The sequence below is a fragment of the Rhodamnia argentea genome, chromosome 4 (genome assembly GCF_020921035.1).
Source record: "Rhodamnia argentea isolate NSW1041297 chromosome 4, ASM2092103v1, whole genome shotgun sequence".
Taxonomy (NCBI): domain Eukaryota; kingdom Viridiplantae; phylum Streptophyta; class Magnoliopsida; order Myrtales; family Myrtaceae; genus Rhodamnia; species Rhodamnia argentea.
In genome coordinates this window covers 9,777,999-9,801,679 of record NC_063153.1, presented here as the reverse complement: position 1 = coordinate 9,801,679, position 23,681 = coordinate 9,777,999, and the positions used below count along the sequence as shown (strand labels likewise).

At 41.2% G+C, this 23,681-nt stretch overlaps 2 protein-coding genes across 4 annotated transcripts; one reads left to right on the top strand and one right to left on the bottom strand.

The window, feature by feature from the left end:
- Positions 1 to 264: 264 nt before the first annotated feature.
- On the bottom strand, positions 265 to 3,223 carry LOC115750043 (probable indole-3-pyruvate monooxygenase YUCCA4). The gene is made up of 4 exons (XM_030687179.2): positions 2,363 to 3,223; positions 1,859 to 2,107; positions 1,610 to 1,732; positions 265 to 683 (listed from the first exon to the last, which is right to left on the bottom strand). The coding sequence occupies exons 1-4, from the start codon at positions 2,978 to 2,980 to the stop codon at positions 453 to 455; spliced, it is 1,221 nt and encodes a 406-aa protein (XP_030543039.1). The 5' UTR covers positions 2,981 to 3,223; the 3' UTR covers positions 265 to 452.
- Positions 3,224 to 19,492: 16,269 nt separating this feature from the next.
- LOC115750119 (probable protein phosphatase 2C 57) lies at positions 19,493 to 23,279 on the top strand. 3 transcript variants are annotated; one of them, XM_048277537.1, is made up of 5 exons: positions 19,493 to 19,599; positions 20,043 to 20,236; positions 20,558 to 20,764; positions 21,507 to 21,718; positions 22,398 to 23,279. In XM_048277537.1, the coding sequence occupies exons 2-5, from the start codon at positions 20,075 to 20,077 to the stop codon at positions 22,960 to 22,962; spliced, it is 1,146 nt and encodes a 381-aa protein (XP_048133494.1). In that variant the 5' UTR covers positions 19,493 to 19,599; positions 20,043 to 20,074; the 3' UTR covers positions 22,963 to 23,279. The 3 variants fall into 3 exon arrangements, with proteins under 3 accessions (XP_048133494.1, XP_030543150.1, XP_048133495.1); XM_030687290.2 differs by having other exon boundaries at positions 19,510 to 19,701; XM_048277538.1 differs by lacking the exon at positions 19,493 to 19,599 and adding an exon at positions 20,337 to 20,345 and having other exon boundaries at positions 20,097 to 20,236.
- Positions 23,280 to 23,681: the final 402 nt, after the last annotated feature.

Sequence of the window (23,681 nt, the reverse complement as noted above, 5' to 3'; positions counted from 1 at the left end):
GTGAAGGAAAGTATTATTCATGAAATAGTTAGTTTGATTTACTTGGTAGATTAGGGAAGTGATTTCCTTTTTGTGAAAAAGGGAAGCCATTTCTCCAATCTAAAATTTGCCGTCTTTGATCCATAAAACAATTATTTTCCTAGGTCAAATAATTTTAGGTCATCCGGATAACCGAAAAATCAAAAAGTATTTTCTCAAAATCAGTGTTCATTTCTAACAAAGGCACTCTTAGAACCTAGCAATAGCTCAAAGGAGATACACAGTTGGAACCAGCAAAGCAAAATTGTTAGCATTTACATGGAGAGAGAGAACCAAGTACAGAAAGTAAAACACAAGTTGTGAAGAAGAGAAAATTCAAAGTACAACAACACAGCCTATTCTAACACTTAGACCACCCCCACAACCCCCCATCAATGGTTTTTCTTCTTCTGAATTCTCTTCTGACAAGGTTTTTATGTTGCTTGTGACTTTTCTAAGTGGGATGAGATGGGAATCACTGATATTTCTGATAAATCATTTATTGCCCTCCATTGAGCTGCAATGTCTTTGGCAATCTTAATGGCCTCGCCGGCCGTCCCAAGGAGGCCTCTCCTTGTGAATCCAACTGTGTACAGTCCATTCTCTCCTTTCCACCCCTCAGGAAATGGGGTTCTGGGCATGCCCTCTTTGGTGAAAAACTCACTCTGCATCACAAACCCTAGAACATGTCATCATCAACTTGAAGAGAGAGCATTCTAGGGGAGATCTTTTATGCTCCTTGGTTCTAGTAAGTAGCTTATTGTGAATGCTGGCTGATCAATGCTCAAAACAAGAAGAGTGAAGAGAAAGAAGAAGCATGCCCTGTTCCATGAGGAAAATTTTTTGTAGTAGGTACAAAATGATCACAACAAAATCAAATCCCAGTTTGGTACACAAGTGGAAAAGGGCAAAAGGAACAATATCAATTCCACGCTTTTGCAATCTGCACCCTCCAAGGACACTAGCATGTCATGATAGTTACAAATCATGAATGCTGCACGGTATGTATTTGTCCTCCTTAGAAAGGGCAATTCAAAAGAAGTATGCAGAAGAGCCCCCAAGAGGCCCCTCCTTTATTTTATTTTATTTTCCGTTCTGTTCTAGCCCGGAAATGAAAGAATGGTTTTGGAGTGTTTCTTCACAGTTTGCATGTTCTAGAGATGGAAAGGGACAGGTGATGCAATATGAGACAGGACTAAAGCTAAAATATAGTCTCACAAGGGATAAGTGCATTAGAAGTCGTAAAGCTTGTCATGTGAGTACAAATGAGTCCTAAAACTTTCAAAAAATTCAATCAAGTCCTAAAACTTGTCACGAAAATGCATTCGAGTTCTAAAACTTTCAAAAAGTGCAATGAAGTCCTCAAACTAGTCACGAAAATGCAATCGAGTCCTAAAATTTTCAAAAAGTACAATCAATGAAAGGACTTGATTGAACTATTATGACAAGTTTTAGGATTTGATTGCACTTTTTGAAAGTTTTAGGACTCAAAGTGTACTTTCATGACAAGTTTTAGAACTTATAATGCACTTTTCCCATCTCACAAATTTGAACCACGTAGAATGTTTTCTGATAAAAAAAAAAGCTTTACCTTGAGCCAACTAGGAACATTGCTCCTATACCCTGTTGCTAATATTATGGAATCGAACTCCTTTTCTTGTCCATCCATGAATTTGGCTCCAGTTTCTGTGATCTCTTTAACACTTGACATCACCTGAAACAGAAAAAAAAAAAAAAAGCCTTAGGAAACTTAGCATATGTTGATGTCAAGAATATGGGCACAAGAAATATGTGGGGAAAGCCAAACAAGGAGTTTCTCCTTGAAGTGCCTTATTCTAACCTTAATGTCGCCGGATTTTATATGAGAAAGAGCGCCGACATCGAGCACAGGGGTTTTCCCGGTGATGTTTTTGAGCTCAATCGGCCCGGTTTTGGGCCGCTGGAGACCTAAGTGGTCTGTGTTGCCTAAGACAAGATTAGCCATCACAAGGAGGAGCTTGTCAACCATTCTTAGGGGAAGCCATTTGAGAAGTGACATGGCTAATCCAAACGTTGAGAAGCCAAACATTTCTCTAGGAAGAACATGCACCTGTTGACATAACAAAAGCAAAATTGTCATGGCATTTAAAAAAAAAACTGACAAATCTATGCTAATCCTTTTTATCATTTTTTATTATATTATAAATTTAAAAGAGGGCATATCTGAATCCAGAAATCCGATACTCAAGTTGCCAGAACTTTTTAGTAATCAATAATTGGGTGACCAAAAAATGATTGGAAAATGATTTCATGGAAGAAAAAGAAGAACAACAGAGCGAGAGACAGAGAGAAAAGCCGAACTCACTGTGTTTCTAACAACCATATGAGGAGTTGCATTATGCCTACAAAGATCCAAGCTAACTTCCATCCCAGAATTGCCACAACCCACAACCAAAACCCTCTGGTTTTTGAAATCAGAACCAGACTTGTACTCACTAGAATGAACCAAACCATTGAACTTGTCCAGTCCAACAATGTCTGGCACAAAAGGCTCTGCATTCTCTCCTGTGGCAACAATAAGCCACCTAGAAATGTACTGAAACTCCCGAGTTTGAACCCTCCAGAACCCACGAATTTGGTCAAACTCAGCTTTTTCCACATTTTGATTGAAGTTTGGCCTTATTGAGAAGTGTGAAGCGTAGGCCTCCATGTAGGAGATGAACTGGTGCTTGGTTGGGTAATTAGGGAAATGTTCTGGGATGCCCCAGAGTGGTAACTCGGAGTACCGCTTAGGCAAATGCAATTTGAGGCCATCATAGGTTCTGTGTTTCCATAGAGAAGCTATGCAGTCGCTCTTTTCAAGAATCAGTGAAGGAACCCCATGTTCAGAGAGGCAAGCTGAAGCTGCTAAACCAGCTGGCCCCGCGCCTACTATGATAGGCCCGCGAAGAGGGTCTTCTTCTCGATCTTTACAAGAACCCATGATGTCAAGATATGAGAGAAAAGAAGATGGTTAGTTCGAAAATGTCTCACAGGAGCAGAAAAATGAGATCTTTTCTTGTGCTCTGTTTTTCACTTCCCCTGTTTCTTCATTCTGAAATACTCTGTTTCTGGGCTCTCTTTTGCATTTACTCAGGAGGATATCGTGTTTGGACTTAGGCTAGTGTCGAAAAGAGAAAGCTAATGCATGGAAGCAGAATGGTGCGTGTGATGACGAAACAGAGGTGTGGGGGGGGGAGGTGGGCGGGGAGGGGGAGAGGGAGAGAGAGAGATGAAGGTGGAGGAGGAACTCTGGTTCTTCTGAACAAGGCATCAAGAGAGAGTAGGGGGCAATGGTCAAGAGGCGCTTTAAATAAGTACATCGAACGTTTTGCAGAGGATTACCCGTAAAATCTTTTCCAAACTACCTGAGGTTATCCCTCTCTCACCTATTGGAAAGCTATCCTTTCTCCTATTTTGATCTCCAGAATCCTCAGTCTCAATGTTCTGTTGACTCTAATCCTGAAAGGATTTAGTCTTTGGGTGAGACCTGAAAATCATGAAGCTGAGATATCAAATCAAATGAAATGAGACTGAAGAGATCACACGGCAAAATACTAGATTAGATACTCTCCCTTTTAAACTACTGAGAGAATGCCATTGTTAACTAGATGAACTACTTCTTTTCTCAAAGTTTGAATGGATAAGGTGGTTTCAGTTATGGCATAACACACTCATGTTCGTCCAATCTCACTTCTGGAGAGTTTGGTTGGATTCAATATCTAGAGTCTGGCATTTTGATTCTCTCGTGACAATTGATCTTAGAATCCACTGACTTGCAGATTTCTCAATTCTTTTAGGATAAGATAACCGGGCATGTTCGACTTGATAATAATCGTGACCACTGTTTTTAGAATAAACCAACTTGTAGATTTCTCTATGCTTTCAAGATAAGATAACTGGACATGTCCGATGACACGGTGAATTCACTCGATGATAGTCGTCGTTCATTTCTAACGGTTATTTACCGGATGACGTGACGGATTCTGTCGCGGATATGAACACCGACTCACCGATTTTTCGGCTTAGATGCTTCGAGATGAAAAGAAGAAAATCATTTTTTTTTTATGTTAGATACATGTTATGTAAGATTAATCAGGAGTTTCAGGGTGGTTGTGAAGCTGCGGCGTCAACGATGAATAAAAATTTGGGATAATAAGTATCTCATTGAGGGTTTTTATGAATCTGCATAACGAAGGGACGACACTTGTAGATTTGTAAGTGGTGAGAGGTACATACAATGCGATCACTTGCACTATAAATAAAAATAGAAAAAACCCCATAAATCCACCGAAATCAAGTAAAATATGTGAAGTCTCCACCGGCCTAATCTTTGGAGGGGGTGAAGTTGGATATTGCTGATGATTTTTGTAGCATTCTTTGAGTGAGGGGATGAGGAGAGTAATCAAAGGTGCTTTAGTCAATAAAGATAGAATCTCCATGAATTATAACATCTGGAGAGAGAGAGAGAGAGAGAGAGAGAGAGAGAGAGAAAAGGGTAGGCTAGGTTTAGGATCTGTGAGGAATTATATATGTTTGCAGATGGGGAGAATGTAGGGTGGTATGCAAGGCAATGACATTTTTGTCCACTACTACTTTTCTTTCTTGAATTGCTTGAGTGCTGTTTAATGAAAATCTTCCTCTTGGACTTGTGGAGGACTCTGTGGGGTCATCTGAAGATCTGCTTGGAGTTCCATATATTTTGGAAATGATGAAAGCTTGGGGAGTAAAGTGAGGGGAGCATTGCTAGCTTTTGGAATTACACAAGCCACTTCTATAAATATTTGTAGGAAGAAGTAACCAAAAAGGCCCTTAACTTATTTTATTTGTGCCGATTCAATCTTGAACTTTTCGATTGCGACGATTTAGTCCTAAAAATTTTCGCATTCTGCCAATTAAATTCATTCGGCCAATTTAGACCAACAGTTATTGATGTAGATACCGATGGAATTAAGTGGCACGGCCGGAGTTGTAGTAAACATTTTTCAAAGTAACTTTTTAATTTTATAATGGTTTTGGATTTGGTCTGGCCAAAAATCATTTTGAGGAACGGGATGCCCTCATCGAATTTGGGCATCGCAGCCTCGCCTAGGGCCGGCGAGGGCCGCGACGCCCTCGCTTTCGCCAACGAAGGCATTGCGGCCCTCCCCAAGCCCTCTCTAGCCCTAATGAGGGCGTCAAGCAAGGGCTACGAAATCCTTGCCTAGTGCCGAAGATGGTGGCCGGCCCTCAACCAAAAAAAAAAAAAAAGAAAAGCTAAAGGAATGAAAAGACCAAGAAATATTAAAAAATTATTACGAATGTCCACGTCAAGACCGGTCGTACCACGTAGGATTGTAAATATTAACGTCGCCGATTTTTGACTAAATTAGCCTAGTGGACTTAATTGATAAAATGTGAAAATGATTGGGGCTAACCGACATAATTGTAAAGTTTAGAACTGAATTAGCATAAATACAATAGAGTTAGAAATTTTTTGATACTTTTCTCAACATAATTAATTGATTCTCAAAAGTTTAATTACATACCAAGGATGCAGTGGTTTGTATTAAAAATAAGTCACCATCTATATACCAATGATTATCCACTTTACCTTTTGACTAGAAATCAATTATATTTGATTCAATTATCCGGTTCGTAGTTGGGAGAACCTTTTGAATGGCACGTTCGGTTCATTCCTTTACACCAATTGACGGGGGAAGGGCGTTGAGTGGTCGAACTCCGTACCTCATGGTTGGCGACAAAATACTAGGTACAACAGTTGCGCCATGTCGTACTTAAGACAATCTATTCAGATTTTCTCTATTTAATACTTGCTTTTCCTCTTTCCTCTTGCGTCCGCCATGGTTTGACCTCAAGCCAAGGCTCATGGCCGCTTTGGCGTTGGTCGCTCTCGGCCTCAAACTCGTGGCAATGGCCACTTGAGCTTTGAGCTCGTGGCCATGGTGGCCCGAGCTTTGAACTCTCCTCCATGGCTGCTAGATCGAGACACTCGTGGACACGGACACTCAATATGGAGTCATGCACCTGACATGGCCATCGAGTTCGAGTTTAAACCTGAAGTTGCTAGCTTGAACTAAAGATAGCAACAACCATGCCGCTTGAGCACGAGGGCAGACCATGATTGCCATATCTCGAGCTTACAGCCATGGCCACTTGAGCATGACATCTTGCCGCCATGGTGTCACTTGAGCTCAAGCTCGGAGATGTCATGGTCACTGGAGCTTCGGGGACGTGGTTACGGACACTCAAAATTTATGCATGGTGGCCCGACGTGACACGTGACACGTTCGGGACAGACTATCTTAAGTATGATGTGGCACAACTATCGTACCCAATATTGACTGGCGAGTGCATTCACCATCACTAATTCGATTTCATTCTTTCATCATAATTACAGTTTGGTGAAATTCTAGAAGTACATCTTTCAATTAAGGGGCCTATATATACCTTGTATCGAGAGATTAATGAAGAATTAGTCTGGTCTGGTTGAGCTTCTCTTCTGTCCGGATTGATCTCAACTTTCACTTGCCAATTTAAGTCCATCTATCAACTAAAAGGGGGCCATGTACCTTGAATCGAGAGATTACTGAAGAATTACACTCTACAAGGGGTCGCTCGGAGTTAAGTCTGACGGATGCTCTTGCCAGAGAGCTTTATTTTTTCCGGATAATGTTAAAATTTTTGAAGTCTATTTGACATTCAACACGCGTGCGTTGGAGTTCATAAGTAATCAAATTGTCCCACATATCACTAATTCAACGGCGGTCATGGAATCTGTGATCAATAAAACCTGTTGGCGGGGCTGTCCAACCGGACCAGACCGCCATGAAAACCTGTTCAGTTCGAACGGGACCTGAAACCGGACTGAAGTAGGAATCGGTTTCATAAAGCATGATAACCTAGTATTTTTTTTTTTCTCTTGACATCTTTTTCTATATCTCTCTCTTTTTCTCTGTTCTCCCCAGCCTCACTCGGACACTTCACGACTCTCTCTGTCTCTCTCTTTCCCTCGATCGCAACTCAGCCTCCTCCTTGCTCGCTCGTGACTCGCCCTCGCTCGTTCGAGCCTTGCAACCCTCACTTGTTCCTAATGCGCCATTGCTCGCTTGCCCTCATTCATCTTGTTTAGTTGCTCAAAATTATTTTGAAACCAAAAAAAGGAACAAAAGAAAAACATATTCTCGTTTATACTTAGAACAGGATCGAAAAGATATGATAGGTTTCAAGGCCTGTTCCAGAGCAAGCAAGGTAGGTCCAGGTCCCAAAAAATTTCAAACCAATTATCACATGGCAAGTTCCAAGTTCCGGGTCTTGACCTAACCCAACCTGTAATCGATCATCCCTATTGTCTTGGTTTCACCATTCTCTATTTGAGCATAAAAAAAAAAACCTTTTGTCGTGATGTTGTTGGTGCAAAAAATGAACTATGCGACATAGGTAAAAAGTTCTGGGCAGCTATAGAATGCAAGAAAGTTGACAAAGCAATGATGGTCCTTGAGCGCATGCAACCAAAGGCAATCAGCAATCCTATGACTACATATATAAGTAATTTACATTATTCCTCAAGATAAAATAACAACAAAAAGAAGACATACTACACCACCCATATCGATCCATAGAGTGGTTCCAAAGAATAAAGTGATCTATACATAGGTTGCCCGTGAAGGATTTGGAATATGAACAATGATTCAAACACATGCAAAGACTAGTTGGGGAGAAGCCACCCATGGATAAAAAGGATTTTTAGATGATTAGGACATTATTTTAATCCTTGCTTTGGGTTTACCGACGTTCGTTTAAGTTTAATTAAATGGGTTAACCGTTGACTAAGGTGAAGAAAGTAGTGATCATCCATGTTCTAGGTACTCAAATGCCATCTTAGAGCAAAGAAGATGCCTCATCAAAAAAGTTGGAAGGTGAAAAACCGCAATGCGCTAAAGATTCTAATTTCACCGTGCCCGGGTCAATAAATGATGTAGAACATCTGGCATGTGATTTCTTGGGATCGTTTAGATAGGTTTTCGGGTGATTTTTCTATTTTAGGAAACCTTGCGATATAGGTAATCGCAATATTCGATTTGAATTTTGTTTTGGTTTGATTAGATTTGTTTAGTATTATCTCGTTTCCTTGCGATATAGATAATCACAATATTCAATTTGAATTCTGTTTTGATTTGATTAGATTTGTTTAGTATTATCTCGTTTTATGATATTCTAGGAGTCCTATCTATATAAAGGACGTCCATTCTATGTAATCAAGAGAATTATTCTATCAATTTCAGTATATTTCTTTGGAAAACTTTTCCTGTTGTCTCTTCCACTGCGTCAATAAAGCTGAGGAATCCATATTCCTTTCGTCTCGTTTCTTCAAGAAAAGTGGAGATCGTAGCAAGATATGGCAAGAGGATGGACCGAGATCCATCATAAATAAATCTCTGCAAAAGTACTGGTGAGATTTTACCAGGCGAAGTAAAAGTCGAATTCGCATTCTTAAGAGCGACAGCAGAAATGTACTTGCAACATGGACCCATGTTGCCATGAACTTCATTCACGTCAGACCTTCCCTTCTTCTGGGACACTATGGTTGAATCAACACCTCTATTATTATGAGCAATAGTGAACACCATGTTGCCATGAACTGAAATCTTTCTGCTGTAGCTTGAGACTTCAGTTCAGCTCAGACCATCATTGAGATATTCACTCACTCGCAAGATCTGGTCGGTCACTTTTGTTCAGTCCTCAAACCAAGATTCAGTTGGTTCTGCCTCAAGATTCGAATATCTCCGCATTGCAAGTTTGTCGCTTATGTATTTACTTAGGTCCGTTTCATGAAAAACGAATGATCTGAAAAACATTTTTCTAAAAGCGACCCCTGTAAATTTTTATAATCGTCCTAGAAAATGCTTAGATATAATCGTTGTCGCTAATGAAAATATTTTTCATTGATTAATTATTTTAAGCGATAGAAGCAATCACTCATAAGAAAATATTTTTCAAATTATTCGCTGCCCGCGAAACAAAGCCTTAAATCAATAAGAAGAGTCATGACCCCGAATTGTCCTATATAATCAGTAAGCATGTATATACATGTATAATATAGAAATATTCAATTTGCAAAATCGGTCATGGTCATGAATGCGTTGAAGGCACTTGTTAAACATACTTAATTCAAGACAAGTCAACATTCGAAGCATCAAGTATGTAGCTGCTCAAGATATAAACAAAAATTATTCGATATTTTGGAAAATAGTATGGAAGTCGATGGGCACATGCCTTGCATGCTAATGATAACGAGCACGTAAATGGCACGAGAGTCATGATACTCACGTGCACATCACGTGAGTATTGATGCATACATGTCGGCTTAATCAATGAGCACGGAGATTAACATACAATAACTTTCGCCAATGCCATATATGCCCGGTTGTCGAAAATACTACGATGGATGATTGGTAGTCTCTAATGAAAACATCGGCGACGGTTATAATTTGAAATGTCATTTTAAAGGTTTAAATCGACAAGATGACTGGGCCGAAGGTGTTGGAGTTGGCAAATACTTCGGGGACCTTTGTTTCTCACACCGGGTACGCCCACGTGAGCTTAGGGAAATTGAAGTGTTACCCAACGACATGTGACCCCCGCGAGCGGGATGCGGGGGTTCGAGGGCAACACCCACGACACGGGTGTCCCGCCGCCCGGTCAGCAGGTGGGGGTTCGGGAGCGGCGCCTCCCAACGGGGGTTCCGCTGTCCCGTCAATGAACGGCCGCCCCACTCGCCGGTGAGCGGGCGGGGGTTCAGGAGCAGCGCGCCCGAAATCTCTACGGGTTTGGGCTTTTATTTAAGCTAGCCCGTATAGTTGGAATTAAGAGGTTTTAGGTTTTTTAGCCCGTTTTTTGGGCATATATATTTTGCTCGGTTTTATCATTATGTAAGCAAGAATTGGCAGTAAACCAAAAAATATAGTGAAAATCTCTTTGCGGGACGTAGCCCTAATCTTGGGGTGAACCCGGGTAATCTCGTGCGTCATTCGAATTTTTCTTGATTCTCTCGTGTGATCGTCGATTCGGTTCCGATAAATCCCTTCAATTGGTATAAGAGCCTTGTGTTCGAGAGATTAGGGTTTATCGGAGATGTCGGGAGGGTCGCGGATTGAGATCGAAAAATTCGATGGGACGCGGTTCGATCTGTGGAAGATGAAGATGGAGGATCTACTTTACGATCGAGATCTTTGGTCGGCAATCCAAACGGAAAGGCCTCTTGCTGCGAAGCCCGGTGTCGTGATAAAGGAATCGGGCAAGGAAGCGGGGAAGGATGACGAGACGTCTTCCAAAAGGGCCGATCCAAAGGAGATTGAAGATTGGGATCGGATTGATCGGAAAGCAAAGGGTTTGATTCGACTTTGTCTCACGGACTCGATTCCGACGAACGTGATAAGCGAACCTACAGCCAAGGATTTGTTGCAGAAACCGGAGTCGCCGTATCAAAGTAAGTCGTTGGTTAATAAGCTATTTTTGAGAAAAAAGCTATATAATTTTCGGATGCATGAGGGCGACTCGTTTTCTACACATCTATATAGCTTTAACACGTTGATTAGTCAACTCGTATCAATCGGTGTTAAGTTTGAGGATGATGATAAGGCGATAACACTACTTTGTTCACTGCCGGATTCATGGGATAACTTGATTGTGGTGATCGGTGGTGGGGATAAGGAATTATCATATGAAAGTGTGTGTTCCGCTTTGTTATCGGAGGAGACACGAAGAAAGGGATCGGGAAATTCCGGTAAAGAGGCATTGGTGGCTAAGGGAAGGCTAGCAGAGGAGACTTTGAATCGAAAAGGGTCTAGGTCCAAATCTCGTGGGCGATCGAAGAGTAGGGAGAAGAGGGTGCAATGCTGGAGATGTGAAGAATGGGGTCATGTGAAGCGAGACCGTAAAAACAAGCCGCTTATTAAGAAAGAAGCTGAATCATCCTCGAGTAAAAAGGAGGTCGATACAGGAGATATGTATTTGGTCACTGCATGTATGGCGCAATGAGACAAGGATATCTGGTTGATCGATACCGGTGCTTCATACCACATGATGCCTCATAGACACCGGTTTTGTGAATATGAGCAATATAATGGTGGGGATGTCATGCTCGGAGATGATACTGCAGTTCAGATTGTCGGGCGTGGCAGAGTGAAGCCGAGGATGAGTAATGGCACCGTGAAGACTATTCCGGACGTGATGCACATACCCTTGATGAGTAGAAATCAGTTATCGGTCGGTACGATGGCCGATTCGGGGGTTACTTTTAATCGTGATAAGGATTCGTGCAAGATGACTCGAGGTTCTATTGTGATTGCACGAGGAGTCCGTTACGGGACATTATACAAGCTGCTCGGGGAACAGTGATCGTTGGTAGCGGGTTTGTTTCTGAAAATGCCAAGGAAGATGGACATGATATGTCCATGTTGTGGCATCAGAGGTTAGGGTACATCGGTGAAAAGGGGCTGTCTACCTTAGCTTCGAGTCGGATGGTAAAAGGAGTTCCAAAATGCTCTATGGGTTTCGGGTTACGTGAACACTGTCTCCATGGAAAACGGAACCGAGTTAGCTTCCAACACACCGGTACGAGAGCAACTGAGGTTCTCGAGCCGATTCACAACGACGTTTTTGGACCTACTCCGGCTCCATCTATTGGAGGATCCAGGTACTATGTATCATTCATAGATGATTTGTTGAGATATAGTTGGATTTATTTTTTTAAGAGTAAATCAGATGTATTCGAGAAATTTCGTGAATTTAAGGCCTTGGTTGAAAATCAATTGGGCGGGAAGATCAAGGTCCTTCGTACGGATAACGGAGGTGAATTCCGTTCGGATAAGTTTGAGCAATTTTGTGTGGATAATGGTATTGCAAGGCGTAAGACGACTCCATATACGCTCCAACGTAATGGGGTGGCCGAAAGGTTAAATCGGTCACTCATAGAAAAGGCGAGATGCATCTTTGAGCAAGCGGGTTTGGAGCCATAATTTTGGGCGGAAGCCGTAGCCACGGCCTGTTATTTGAAGAACCGGTCACCGACCTCATCGGTGAAGGATCGTACACCACATGAAGTAGTGTTTGGGAAGAAGCCGAATCTGTCACATGTTCGGGTGTGATGCATATGTTCATGTACCCAAGGAGAAACGGGGTAAGCTTGACAATAAGTCAGAGAAGAACATATTTGCCGAATACAAGGAATGGGTCAAGGGCTATAAGTCATGGAATCCAAAATCAAAGAACATTGTATACAGCAGAGATGTCGTCTTTCGTGAATCACAATCCCAGGTTGGCATACGTAAAGGGGATGAGCCCAAGAAAGTGGTAGTGCTTGAAGAAAGTCCTAAAGCTGAAACTATGGATATGGTTCCACAAGGCACGCCAAGAGAATCCGATTCTGAATCGAAGCAAGGGGACTCGATTAATGAAGTCGAGGATGTAGATTCGGATGAAGACTCGGATACAGATAGCATGCCGGCTCTCGGGAGATTGACGCGGGAAAGAAAGGTACCACTTCGATACTTCCTTAGTGCTTTCGATACGTTCCATTCTTTGAGCATTACCGGAGATGATCTTAGTTTTGTAAAAGAGGCGAGATCCATGGATGATGCAAATCGGTGGGAGCTCGCAATGATAGATGAGGTGCGATCGCTTGATAAAAATAAAACATGGAGCTTGTGTAAATTGCCTAAGGAAAGAAAGGCAATTGGGTGTAAATGGGTGTTCAAGCGAAAGCTGAAACCGGATGGGACCGTAGAGAAGTACAAGGCTAGGCTTGTAGCCAAGGGGTACTCTCGGATCGAGGGTGTTGACTATGACGAGATTTTCTCTCCCGTAGCGAAGTTGACCTTGATACGGTTTGTTCTGTCTGTAGTAGCTGCATATGATCTTGAGGTAGAACAGGTGGATGTAAAGACGGCTTTCCTTTATGGGGACTTGGAGGAGGAGATACATATGAGGCAACCAGAGGCTTTGAAGTAAAAGGAAAAGAGAATCTAGTGTGCAAATTGAAAAAGTCCTTATATGGGCTGAAGCAATCACCGAGGATGTGGTACCAGAAGTTTGACACGTATATGCTCCAGCTTGATTTTGTCCGTTCAAATTCTGACCATTGTGTTTATGTGAAGAGGACGGGCAATCGGTTTGTCATTCTCACGCTATATGTGGATGATATGTTGTTGATCGGGAATAGCGTGAAGATGGTGAAGTCCGTGAAAAGTTTGTTGGCTAAAAAGTTCGAAATGAAAGACTTAGGGCCTGCAAATTTTATTTTGGGCATGCAGATTAGGAGGGACCGTGAGAAACGGAAGCTATGGCTAGGGTAGGAGAAATACATTAAAGAAATTTTGAAAAAATTCAATATGATAGACTGCAAGTCTGTTGGTACCTCTATACCTTTGGGGACCAAGCTATTCATGGAGCAATGTCCTAAAACGGATGAAGAAGCTGAAGAGATGGCTCGAGTCCCATACGCGAGTGCAGTGGGTAGCTTGATGTATGCTATGGTGTGCACGCGTCCGGATATAGCCCAAGCAGTGGGAGTCTTGAGCCGATACATGTCTAACCCGGGTAGAGAACACTGGAATGCGATCAAAAGAGTTTTCAGGTATCTTCGTGGAACTTCGAATTTTTCTTTGTGTTATGAAGGTACAAGGAATGGAAATATACTTGATATCTTAGGCCATGTAGATGCTGATTGGGGTGGAGATATTGATAGTAGACGGTCCACTAGCGGATATGTTTTCACATTGTTTGGTGTTGCGTTGAGTTGGATGAGTAGGAGGCAAAGTGTGGTAGCACTTTCTTCTACGAAGGCTGAGTATATGGCTCTTACTCATGCTGGAAAAGAGGTCGTATGGTTACGGCGGTTGTGCTCGGAGCTCGGTTTTGAGCAAAGTGTCGTAGATGTGAGATGTGATCATCAAGGGGCTATTTATTTAGCCAAGAATTCGGCGTTTCACTCATGCACAAAGCACATTGATATTCAATATCATTTCATTAGAGAAAAAGTGGAGAAGAATGAGGTTCGACTTGTAAAGGTCGACACGGTAGAAAATAGTGCAGACTTCCTTAATAAAGCTGTCACAGCGAAGTTTGAATGGTGCTCTACTGCGATTGGATTGAAGAAGAATGATATTGAAAGGGCTCTCATTTGCGCGAAGTATCCACCAAGTAGGAGAATGTTGGAGTTGGCGAATACTTCGGGGACCCTTGTTTCTCACACCGGGTACTCCCACGTGAGCTTAGGGAAACCGAAGTGTTACCCAACGACATGTAACTCCTGCGCGCGGGATGTGGGAGTTCGGGGGTAGCGCCCCCGAAACCTCTACGGGTTTGGGCTTTTATTTAAACTGGCCCGTATAGTTGGAATTAAGAAGTTTTAGGTTTTTTAGCCGCTTTTTGGGGCATATATATTTTGCTCGGTTTTATCATTATGTAAGCAAGAATTGGCTGTAAACCAAAAAATATAGTGAAAATCTCTTTGCGGGACGTAGCCCTAATCTTGGGGTGAACCCGAGTAATCCCGTGCGTCATTCCAATTTTTCTTGATTCTCTCTGTGATCGTCCGATTCGGTTCCGATAAATCCTTTCAGAAGGCACATGATTTGGGAGGGAACAATTTATGACTTTGAAATCAACGAAAGCAAAGTTGGATGACGTGGACGCGAGAGTCGTTAGAATAGAAGACCGCCATTGAGAAAGGAGATTGTGGAGTAGTTAGTGCACAATGAAGACAACTGTTCCAAGACATGAGTTTGAAGGCGAAAACACAAGGGCATTGAGGATAATCGAATGGAGTCCAGCCCAAATTCGGTTGACCTTAGCAAACAATACTGAATTTATTTTTCCGTAGTCGTAGATTTCGGATTCACGTCGTCGACAAAATTCCAGCGTGTATCTATATCTTGGGGATTGTGCCATCGACTAAATTCCAACATAGATTGTCTACATCTCGCTTATGATATCGCCTCCATTACCAAGTTTTGTCGTTGAGACGGTTTGAGTTTGTACAAACTTTGTTCAAATTGAATTGGTTGTTGCTCATTTGCCCGAACGTTTACGTCCGGAATTGGCCCAAGGATTTTGTCCTCTTTAATTAAGAGTCGAAGAACGACTTTCAATGCAAGATATTTCGTCCTCTTTATATATATATATATATATATATATATGTGTGTGTGTGTATATGTGTGTGTACTTATATTTATTTACATATTTCTGTCTTTGCTAGCAGTCTCTTCCTAAGATGCATGTTCGTGAGGCCATAAGTTGACACGTATGCCATTCCAAATTTAGTTACATACGACATTGGCAATAAGCATAGATAACTATTACGAACTCGTTTGCTTCACGAAAAATGTAATATTTTTGAAAAATATTTTTCTCGTTTGATAAGGACTTGATTTTCCTAAATAGACATACTATATTCAGGCGCTAGTGACTTGCGCATGGATAGCCAAATAATCTGCCACGAGCATTGTGGCCTCAAACCTAGATCCTAGATTATCGAGCACGAGCACGGGCACCGGTCTTAACTTTAGCAAAACCGAGCTAGAGAACTCGGTGCATGTGTTCGGCTTTGTGGCGCCCAAGCCTGGGTCTACAGAGGCTAGGCCCAAGTCCCCGGCGCTAGGCTAGGTCCATTGAGGCCGGGCGGTCGGGACCAAAAACTCGGTCTCTTGGGCATGGCCTCGATGGATTCGAGCATGAGCACCGGGTTGCCAATCTCAGCATCGATGGACCGGGGTGTGGGCGCAATTGACCACGAACATGGGAGTCCGAGCACGGGCCTAAGTCCCTAGTGCTAGGCTAGGTCCATCGAGGCCGGGCGATCGGGACCAAAAACTCGGTCTCTTGAGCATGGCCTCGATGGATTCGAGCACGAGCACCGGGTTGCCAATCTCAAGCATCGATGGACCGGGCGTAGGCACAATTGACCACGAACATGGGAGTCTTGGGCCCTCCTCGATGGACCTAGGCACGGGAGTCGGTAAATCGGGCATGGGCACTCGGTGAGTACTCGGCCTCGATGGACTTGGGCATAGGCGCCTAGGACCCGGGTTTGGCCTCGATGGACTCGGCCACGACCTTTTTGAAAGATAATTTTCAATATTTTAAAGAGAAAATCACGTTACCGAATTTAAACTCTAGTATGTAAACCTTTTTTGTTGACTTATTTTCTTAAGCGATTCAAATAACGAAAAAATGAGGAAATTATTTTCCCGAAAAGAACTCCTTCATGGTGCTAACTTTGACGTTGTAACCTTTCAATCGATAATTTAAATGTCGTTAACTTTTGAAAGACGTGCATTTGAGTGACTCCCAGCGACATATCTCCTATGACAAACTTTATACGGACTCTGTTCCAATAGTAACATAGTCAGCCCGACTATCCTTTTATTTTTTCCCTTTCAAAGAGAGTTTAAGTCCGAAGTGGGAAAAACGACGAAACCACGCGGTAGAGCACCCCTAAAACGTGGCCGCATTGAAGATGAATCAATGGAGGTTCGGTATGGCCTCATTCTCTCTCTCTCTCTCTCTCTCTCTCTCTCTTACTCTACATAGCCACAATGTGAAGTGAACAGCAGAAACCCTAATCAGACATGAGTTTCCAGCTTTTTCAATCATGAAATTCAACATGCTATTGCAGAGAACATCTAGGAGTAGCCGAGTGTCATTTGACCCTATATGACGTCGTTTGTTATGCTTTCAATTAGGGACAATCGGTTACGGGGCCGGTCCATATTCCACCCGGAACCCGTTTCTCAATTTTTGGAGCCTATAACCTACCTTGTATACTCTAGAACATGGAACGGAGCAATTTCTTTTTTTATTTCATTTTTAATTAAGCAAAATGAAAGTGAATGAAACAACAAAATTCGCCATTTGTAAATAGCAACAACCCATAAAAGATGAACATGTAAAACAAACAAACATTAAAAAGTTCAAAACACGTAACATAAAAAGGTTTCCGATTCTTAGTTCTTAGTTCGATGCTTAAGAGCTTCTCCTCTATGAAACCCCTTTAAATACTGTCTTCAGTGAGACGGACCATCACGTATCACTTTTTTACGATTCTTTATGTGAGGTTATGTGAATATTAGAGTTTAGAGGAGGGATTAAACTCTATTTGTAGAGTTTCTAACCTATCCTCTCATTATGGATAATGTTTATCTCAGTCCATACTATCCAGCCCCATATCCAATTAGGATTGGGAAACCTTATACATTTTCTTTATTAGACCAATACTTAAATGCAATAACAATTAATAAATCCCATATAAAATATATTCTAACACACGGTTCCCGGTTTAGTTCCTACCAAAGAACCGGAAACCGAACCGCATAGTACTTAACGGAAATCGAACCGATAATCGTGGAAAATTGGAATCGGACCGGTTCCTATGGCTAGTTTGGTTCGGTTCTCGATTTTATTCTGGACCTATGCTCACCCCTACGTTTTAATGACATCATTTTCTCGTCAAATCACGTCAGACGATTTTTATATTAATTTAAGCCACATCGAGATTTTCAAGTTAGGAAAATCGCCACCTCACTCAAGTAAACATTTAAGCGATCGATTGAAATGCGATGCGTTGAGCACAATATGTTTTGAATATCATTGTTATTCCTTCTCACAAAATTGAGTGGCGATGTCATTGATATTTAAATTGGTTGATATCAGTTAGTGCAGTTAAGATGCGAAAGTCTAGTCTTCAAAACTCTGAATTTTTTTTTTCCCCAGCCCAATAATGTTGATTTTTTTTTCTTCTAATGAACCATTCTGTTTGAGAATTGAATAATGATTAATTGACCGTACAGCAGCTATAACCTTTACATATAGCAAAACTGACTTTTGTTGGTTGAAAGTAATATTCTTCTTCAATTTGCTGAATGAAAAATGACTTTAAATTATTGAATGCAATTAATATGTCTTTTTTTTTTTTTTTTTTGTAAATGAAGTATCATTTTGCAAATTACAAATGCTTAATCCAGTCGAAAATGTATAATCTGTATATCATCAAAGCAAAAAGAGAATAATTCAAAGTACATCGAAAATGTTCCTACCTAATGCCTTTTCGAATTCATTTCTATAGATAAGTATATAAAGACAATATATTTAATATATGATAGAATTGGCGGTTGCTATATACAATATAATTGACTTTGCTACAAATAGGTACATAGTGGAGCACAAATGGTGCATATATATATGTGTGTATATAAGTAGAAGGGTGCCATAAATATAAAAGTTTGTGTACGGCACTCACTTTGATGCCATTTTTTTTTATCACTTAACTATCATTTGTTTTTAAAAACGATTATACCAGCTTGTGCAATAACTGTAGTATAAATTCCTTATTGAAAATATCTATATATATATATATATATATATACATATATATATGTATGTATCTCCTGTAAAGTTCACTTTTACTCAATAAGGGCATTCAACGTGAATGGGAATTAATGGAAAAGTTATTTCTTTCGCACGAAAACTTTAAGAGAACCATTTTAAAAAATCAACATAGTCGTGAGTGTTACATTTGTTTGCTAAAATTTCAAGTGATAAGTAATAAAATCAACTAATTAAAGCAAAATTGATTTTGGTATGCATGGCAGGAATATATATATATATATATATATATATATATAAATACATATATATACATATATATATATAATTGTGGATGTATAAAATAATGGAGACAAATTGATTATATTAGTTGTGTAATACATTATGTGGAAGAATACATCGACACTTCATGAAACAATATATGAAAATGGATGTCTATAACTTTAAAATTCACAGTACTTCATGCCACAAAAGAATACGCAATACTATGCACATTTCGTTACGCGATACAAAAAGTGCTAGATGAATTGACATGTTAGCATAAAAAGTGAAATTACTTTGGAAATAACTAACGAATCACATCAAAGACGAAAGACGAAAGAGCGGTCCGTAATAAATTAAATTTTAGTGAAACACAAGACAAAAGACATTTGATACATACATATATATATATATATATACACACACGCAGACACACACATTAAAATTCACTTATATGTATATATTTAGCTATAAATAAAAAAAAAGATTTTGATTTATTTCCTATCTCTTGTTGATTTTTTTTTCCCTTTTTGTTTTTTGGCCATTTTCTCGTTTCGGGTAGAAATGTCGGAGGAGGGGAAGGGGGTCGTCATCTTGGTCCAGCTCACCAAAACCTAGGCGACTGAGTAAACGACGCCGTCTTTGCAAGGTAACCCACCAGTCACAGCTGCGCATTCACCCACCATCCCCACCCCTCGCGTCAATCGCCCAAATCTCTCTCTCTCTCTCTCTCTCTCTGTCTCTCTCTCTCTGTCAATTTCGCTGCAGATCACTCACCACTGCGCGTGAATCAACGCTTCTCTCCCTCTCTCTTTCTCTCTGTGCTCCGGCTAAGACCCTAAATCTCTCTCTATGGGGGCGTGACGTCGGGTGCGCCCGACCTTCCATTTCGAAGGATCGAAGACCTGGTTTCCTGAAGTTGGCTTCCAGATTCATTGTCGGTTCGGACGATAAGTGTTCGCTGTTTTATTCCCCCTTTCGCTTCCTAGCTCAGGACGTGACTCGTCGGCGACTCGCTGAGTTCTTCCGCTCGTTTCGCTGCTCCTAGCTCTTGTAGGGTTTGTGCATTTTTTTTTTCCCCTTCTCTTTTGCGTTTTTGAACTGGTCGGCGCTTGAAATTTGTGCTCTTGTTGCGAAGAACCAGTTGGTTATAGATGCATTGTGCATTTCCTCCGAAAAACCCCAAAATTTCAGCCCGGAATTTGTTATTGCATTGTTAGGTTGAAGAAAAATCAACGGTTGCGTCCCCCATTTTAGACTTTTAGCTAATTGCGATCTTTTCGATCGCGGGGGTTAATAGAGAGCAACTTTTCTGAGAGGTCTTGGCGAAGAAGTTGACATTTTGGGTTTGTTTTATGAAGCTGTGGAGAGGAGGATGTGATGGTTGAAAGGAATGGAGGAAAGGAAGGAACTTGATAGGAACGGAGCGAATGGTAGTGGCCCTTGTGATGGTCGGCCTCCGAATCCGCTCGCGCCCTCCCATCGGCAGTGCTTGACCAATAAAAGCGGCACCACGGTTCCGTGCAAGAAGTCACTTGTTCGCCACCCTTCTCTTGTGAGTTGTCTGATCCTGACTCTCGTGAACAGTAATGATCTCGGGTTCAATCATTTAGCTGAATGGTGGCTTGATAAATCCTTGTCATTTCTATTTGCAGATGTTTTAGGTACTAGCTTGTCAGTTGTCGCGTCATTTCCATATGTCTATTTCACAGTTTCTCGTTATCAATGCTTTTGAATGATTAGCTCCACTATTAGGGATTATCATTATGAGCTACCTTCTGGACCTCATCCATGCACATTGATTAGTCATGAGCTAGAACCGATTTAATCGACAAATGCTTGATCGTGTTTGAATAATTTATCCTTACTTCAATAGGTAAAAACAAAGATGTCGGATATCTCTGATGATCCAATCTCGAGTGTGTGGAGTCGTAAGTCTCAGTTTCTTCCAGTGATTCGCTCAGGAGCATGTGCTGACATTGGTTTCCGTACAAGCATGGAAGATGTATATGTTTGTGTTGACGACTTTGTTCAAGATTATGGACTCACTAACATGGCTGATGGGCCCAATGCTTTCTATGGGGTATCGACCTTCTCTACTTTCTGTTTAGCAGACTTTCATATTGGGAGCATTAGCTGAAGTTGTGCTCACTGCTAGGTGCAATCAGTATCTTCTGGACTGCATCTGAATTTTCTTAATCTGCTGATCGCCTGGTCGTCTGTTCTAATGTTGATGTTCAATCCATCTGTTCTTTCCCAACTTGGACAAATGATGTTGATTTAAATTTGACCGATCATCGTGAAAGGATTTTGTGGTTTCATTGATAGCTTAAATAGAAGACAAGTGACTGCTATTTGGTCTTTCCTGTCTCTCTTTTGCCCATATGAAATTTGTTGATAGAGGTAGTTGCACATATGAATGTAACCTTGGTTTGGTTCTTAACTGTTTAATATCTTGTGGTGGCCGCTGCTTTATGACATTCTTATCGGAGTTGTGCCACTAAGTGATATTAAAATTACTTAAGTATTGCTTCGCTTGCTCTTCGGAAAGGACATATCTTGCAATAAATACACACTTCCAATTTTTATCATGACTAGGAAAAGTTTTCTGCACTCGCTTTCTATGTTAACATTGTGGTTGCCATTTCTGTTTGGTTTCCAAACTCAATATCCGACTCACGTTGTGGAGTTTGGGTTATGTGAAATGAATGATTATCAAAGCTTATATATTTTGTTTATACTATGCAAGAGTGCGAGTCAAACTTTTTCGTACTTGTTTTTGAAAATCTTTTGATGAGAGGAGAATGCTTTTATTGATTGATCAGGTCTTTGATGGGCATGGGGGAAAGCATGCTGCTGATTTTGCTTGCCACAACTTGCTGCAGTACATTATCAAAGATGAGGACTTTCCTCAGGAGATTGAGAAGGTTGTTTCTTCAGCATTTCTGCAAACTGATGCTGCCTTTGCAGAAGCTTGTTCTTTTGATGCTGCACTTTCTTCTGGGACCACAGCTTTGGCTGCGATTATTATGGGAAGGTTAGTATTTTTTTTGGATGATGAACTTTTTGAAAATGGCCAAGAGAACATTATTAATCTGAATCCTGTTCTGAGCTAATGATGTCTGGTTCTAGTACAGTGGTTGGGCGGTGGGCCAACTGTAATCTTTTCTTTTGTCTCTTGATTGACAGCATTGATTTTTTTTCTTCTTATCAATAAACTTGTTCTATGCCAACTGTAGGTCAGTTGTGGGTTTTGCTGAGTTGCCTTTTATGGTTGTTGTTCTGTGCCTACTATTGGATTCTGTCTATATATTTTCTTCTGTGAGATTTTGGTGCGAGCTTTATTCGCATCACTCCTTTTTCTTACTGATGAGAATGATACAACAGCATGAACAAGCCTATTTAATGTCCTCAAAGTTGTGGCTGAATTTTGCTTTTGTGTGCTCATTTAAATTCAGGCATGTCTTTTAGTTCTTGATCTTGCGTTTGCTGATCATCTTATTCTTTTTTTTTTTGTTTCCCGTGATACTATCCTGATGTGGTAAAACGCACTTTCAGCCAAAAAGAGTTTACTTACGACAATGAAGGTGGAAATTGTGTGCAGCAGCACTATGTTGCTTTCCATGAGCAGAGCAATTTTCTTAGTGCTTTAGTAGCATTTATGCTAAAGCATAACTGATTATAACCTTTTCCTTTTCTTTTGTATGTGATAATAGATCGTTGATAGTTGCTAATGCCGGAGATTGTCGAGCAGTGCTTTGTCGCCGTGGGACAGCGATTGAGATGTCAAGGGACCATAAACCAATCTGCACCAAAGAGAAGGAGCGAATCAAGGCATCAGGAGGATATGTCTATGATGGGTACCTAAACGGACAACTTAATGTAGCTCGTGCTTTAGGTGATTGGCACATGGAAGGAATAAAAAGTAGGGAAGGAGGGCCACTCAGTGCCGAGCCAGAGCTAATGAGCATGGATCTGACTGAAGAGGATGAATTCCTCATCATTGGGTGTGATGGAATTTGGGATGTGTTTAGAAGTCAGAATGCTGTGGATTTCGCTCGGAGGAGACTTCAGGAGCACAACGATCCAGTCGTGTGTTGTAAGGATCTGGTAGATGAGGCTTTGAAGAGGAAGAGTGGGGATAATTTGGCTGCCGTAGTTGTCTGCTTTCAGTCAGGTCCTCCACCCAACTTGATCGCTCCACGCCCAAGAGTTCATAGGAGCTTTTCAGCTGAAGGTTTGAGGGAAATTCAGAGCTACTTAGATAACTTGGCTGATTGAGGGGATAGAGACTGAATTGAGGTTTTTGTTGGCTTATTTTCCTCAAATACTTAGTCGAGATCAATTTTTACCAGCTGTAGGATTAGGTGGTCATAAATTTCGAGTTACAAACTGTGATATATGCGGCGTAGTGTCAGCAGTGCTTTTCATTTTTGTAGAGATCTGCTCTAATTTTTTTTTTTTTTGGCTCGGATCTGCTCTGAGTTCAAAGTGTTGTTTTCGGCCGCTTGATACCGCGTTCAGTATTTTCTTATTGGTTTCTGCAAATGCACATCGGTAGACTTACTCCGTATGAAAGATTTCACTGTTGGTAACAATTATGAAAATGGGTGCTTTGATTTTTGTCAGGAGTTTACCTAAAGGTCAGGGCGATGAAGCTGTGAATAGAAGTCTCACGGCTGTGTATGCCTGGTTGCGCCTATATGACCAGTGTTGTTTCAATAGGCAAGCCATATTCTGGGTGAAGAACGATTACAAGCACTGCGTTGGAAAGTGGAGATCTTTCGACCCTGGTGGAGGCATTGATCTCATCTCTGCCTCCTTTCAGGAGAAACAGCTGCATATCAATTAGGAAAATATCTCGGATACTTCATAGTGTGAAAGACAAGCAAACAGATAGCTCGGTCCCTCACGAGAGTTTGTGTCGAACCTCGTCAAAAGCATCAAATATGTTGATGCTCGGCTGGTGGATGGTGCAAACAACAGTTCGTCCTGTGTCA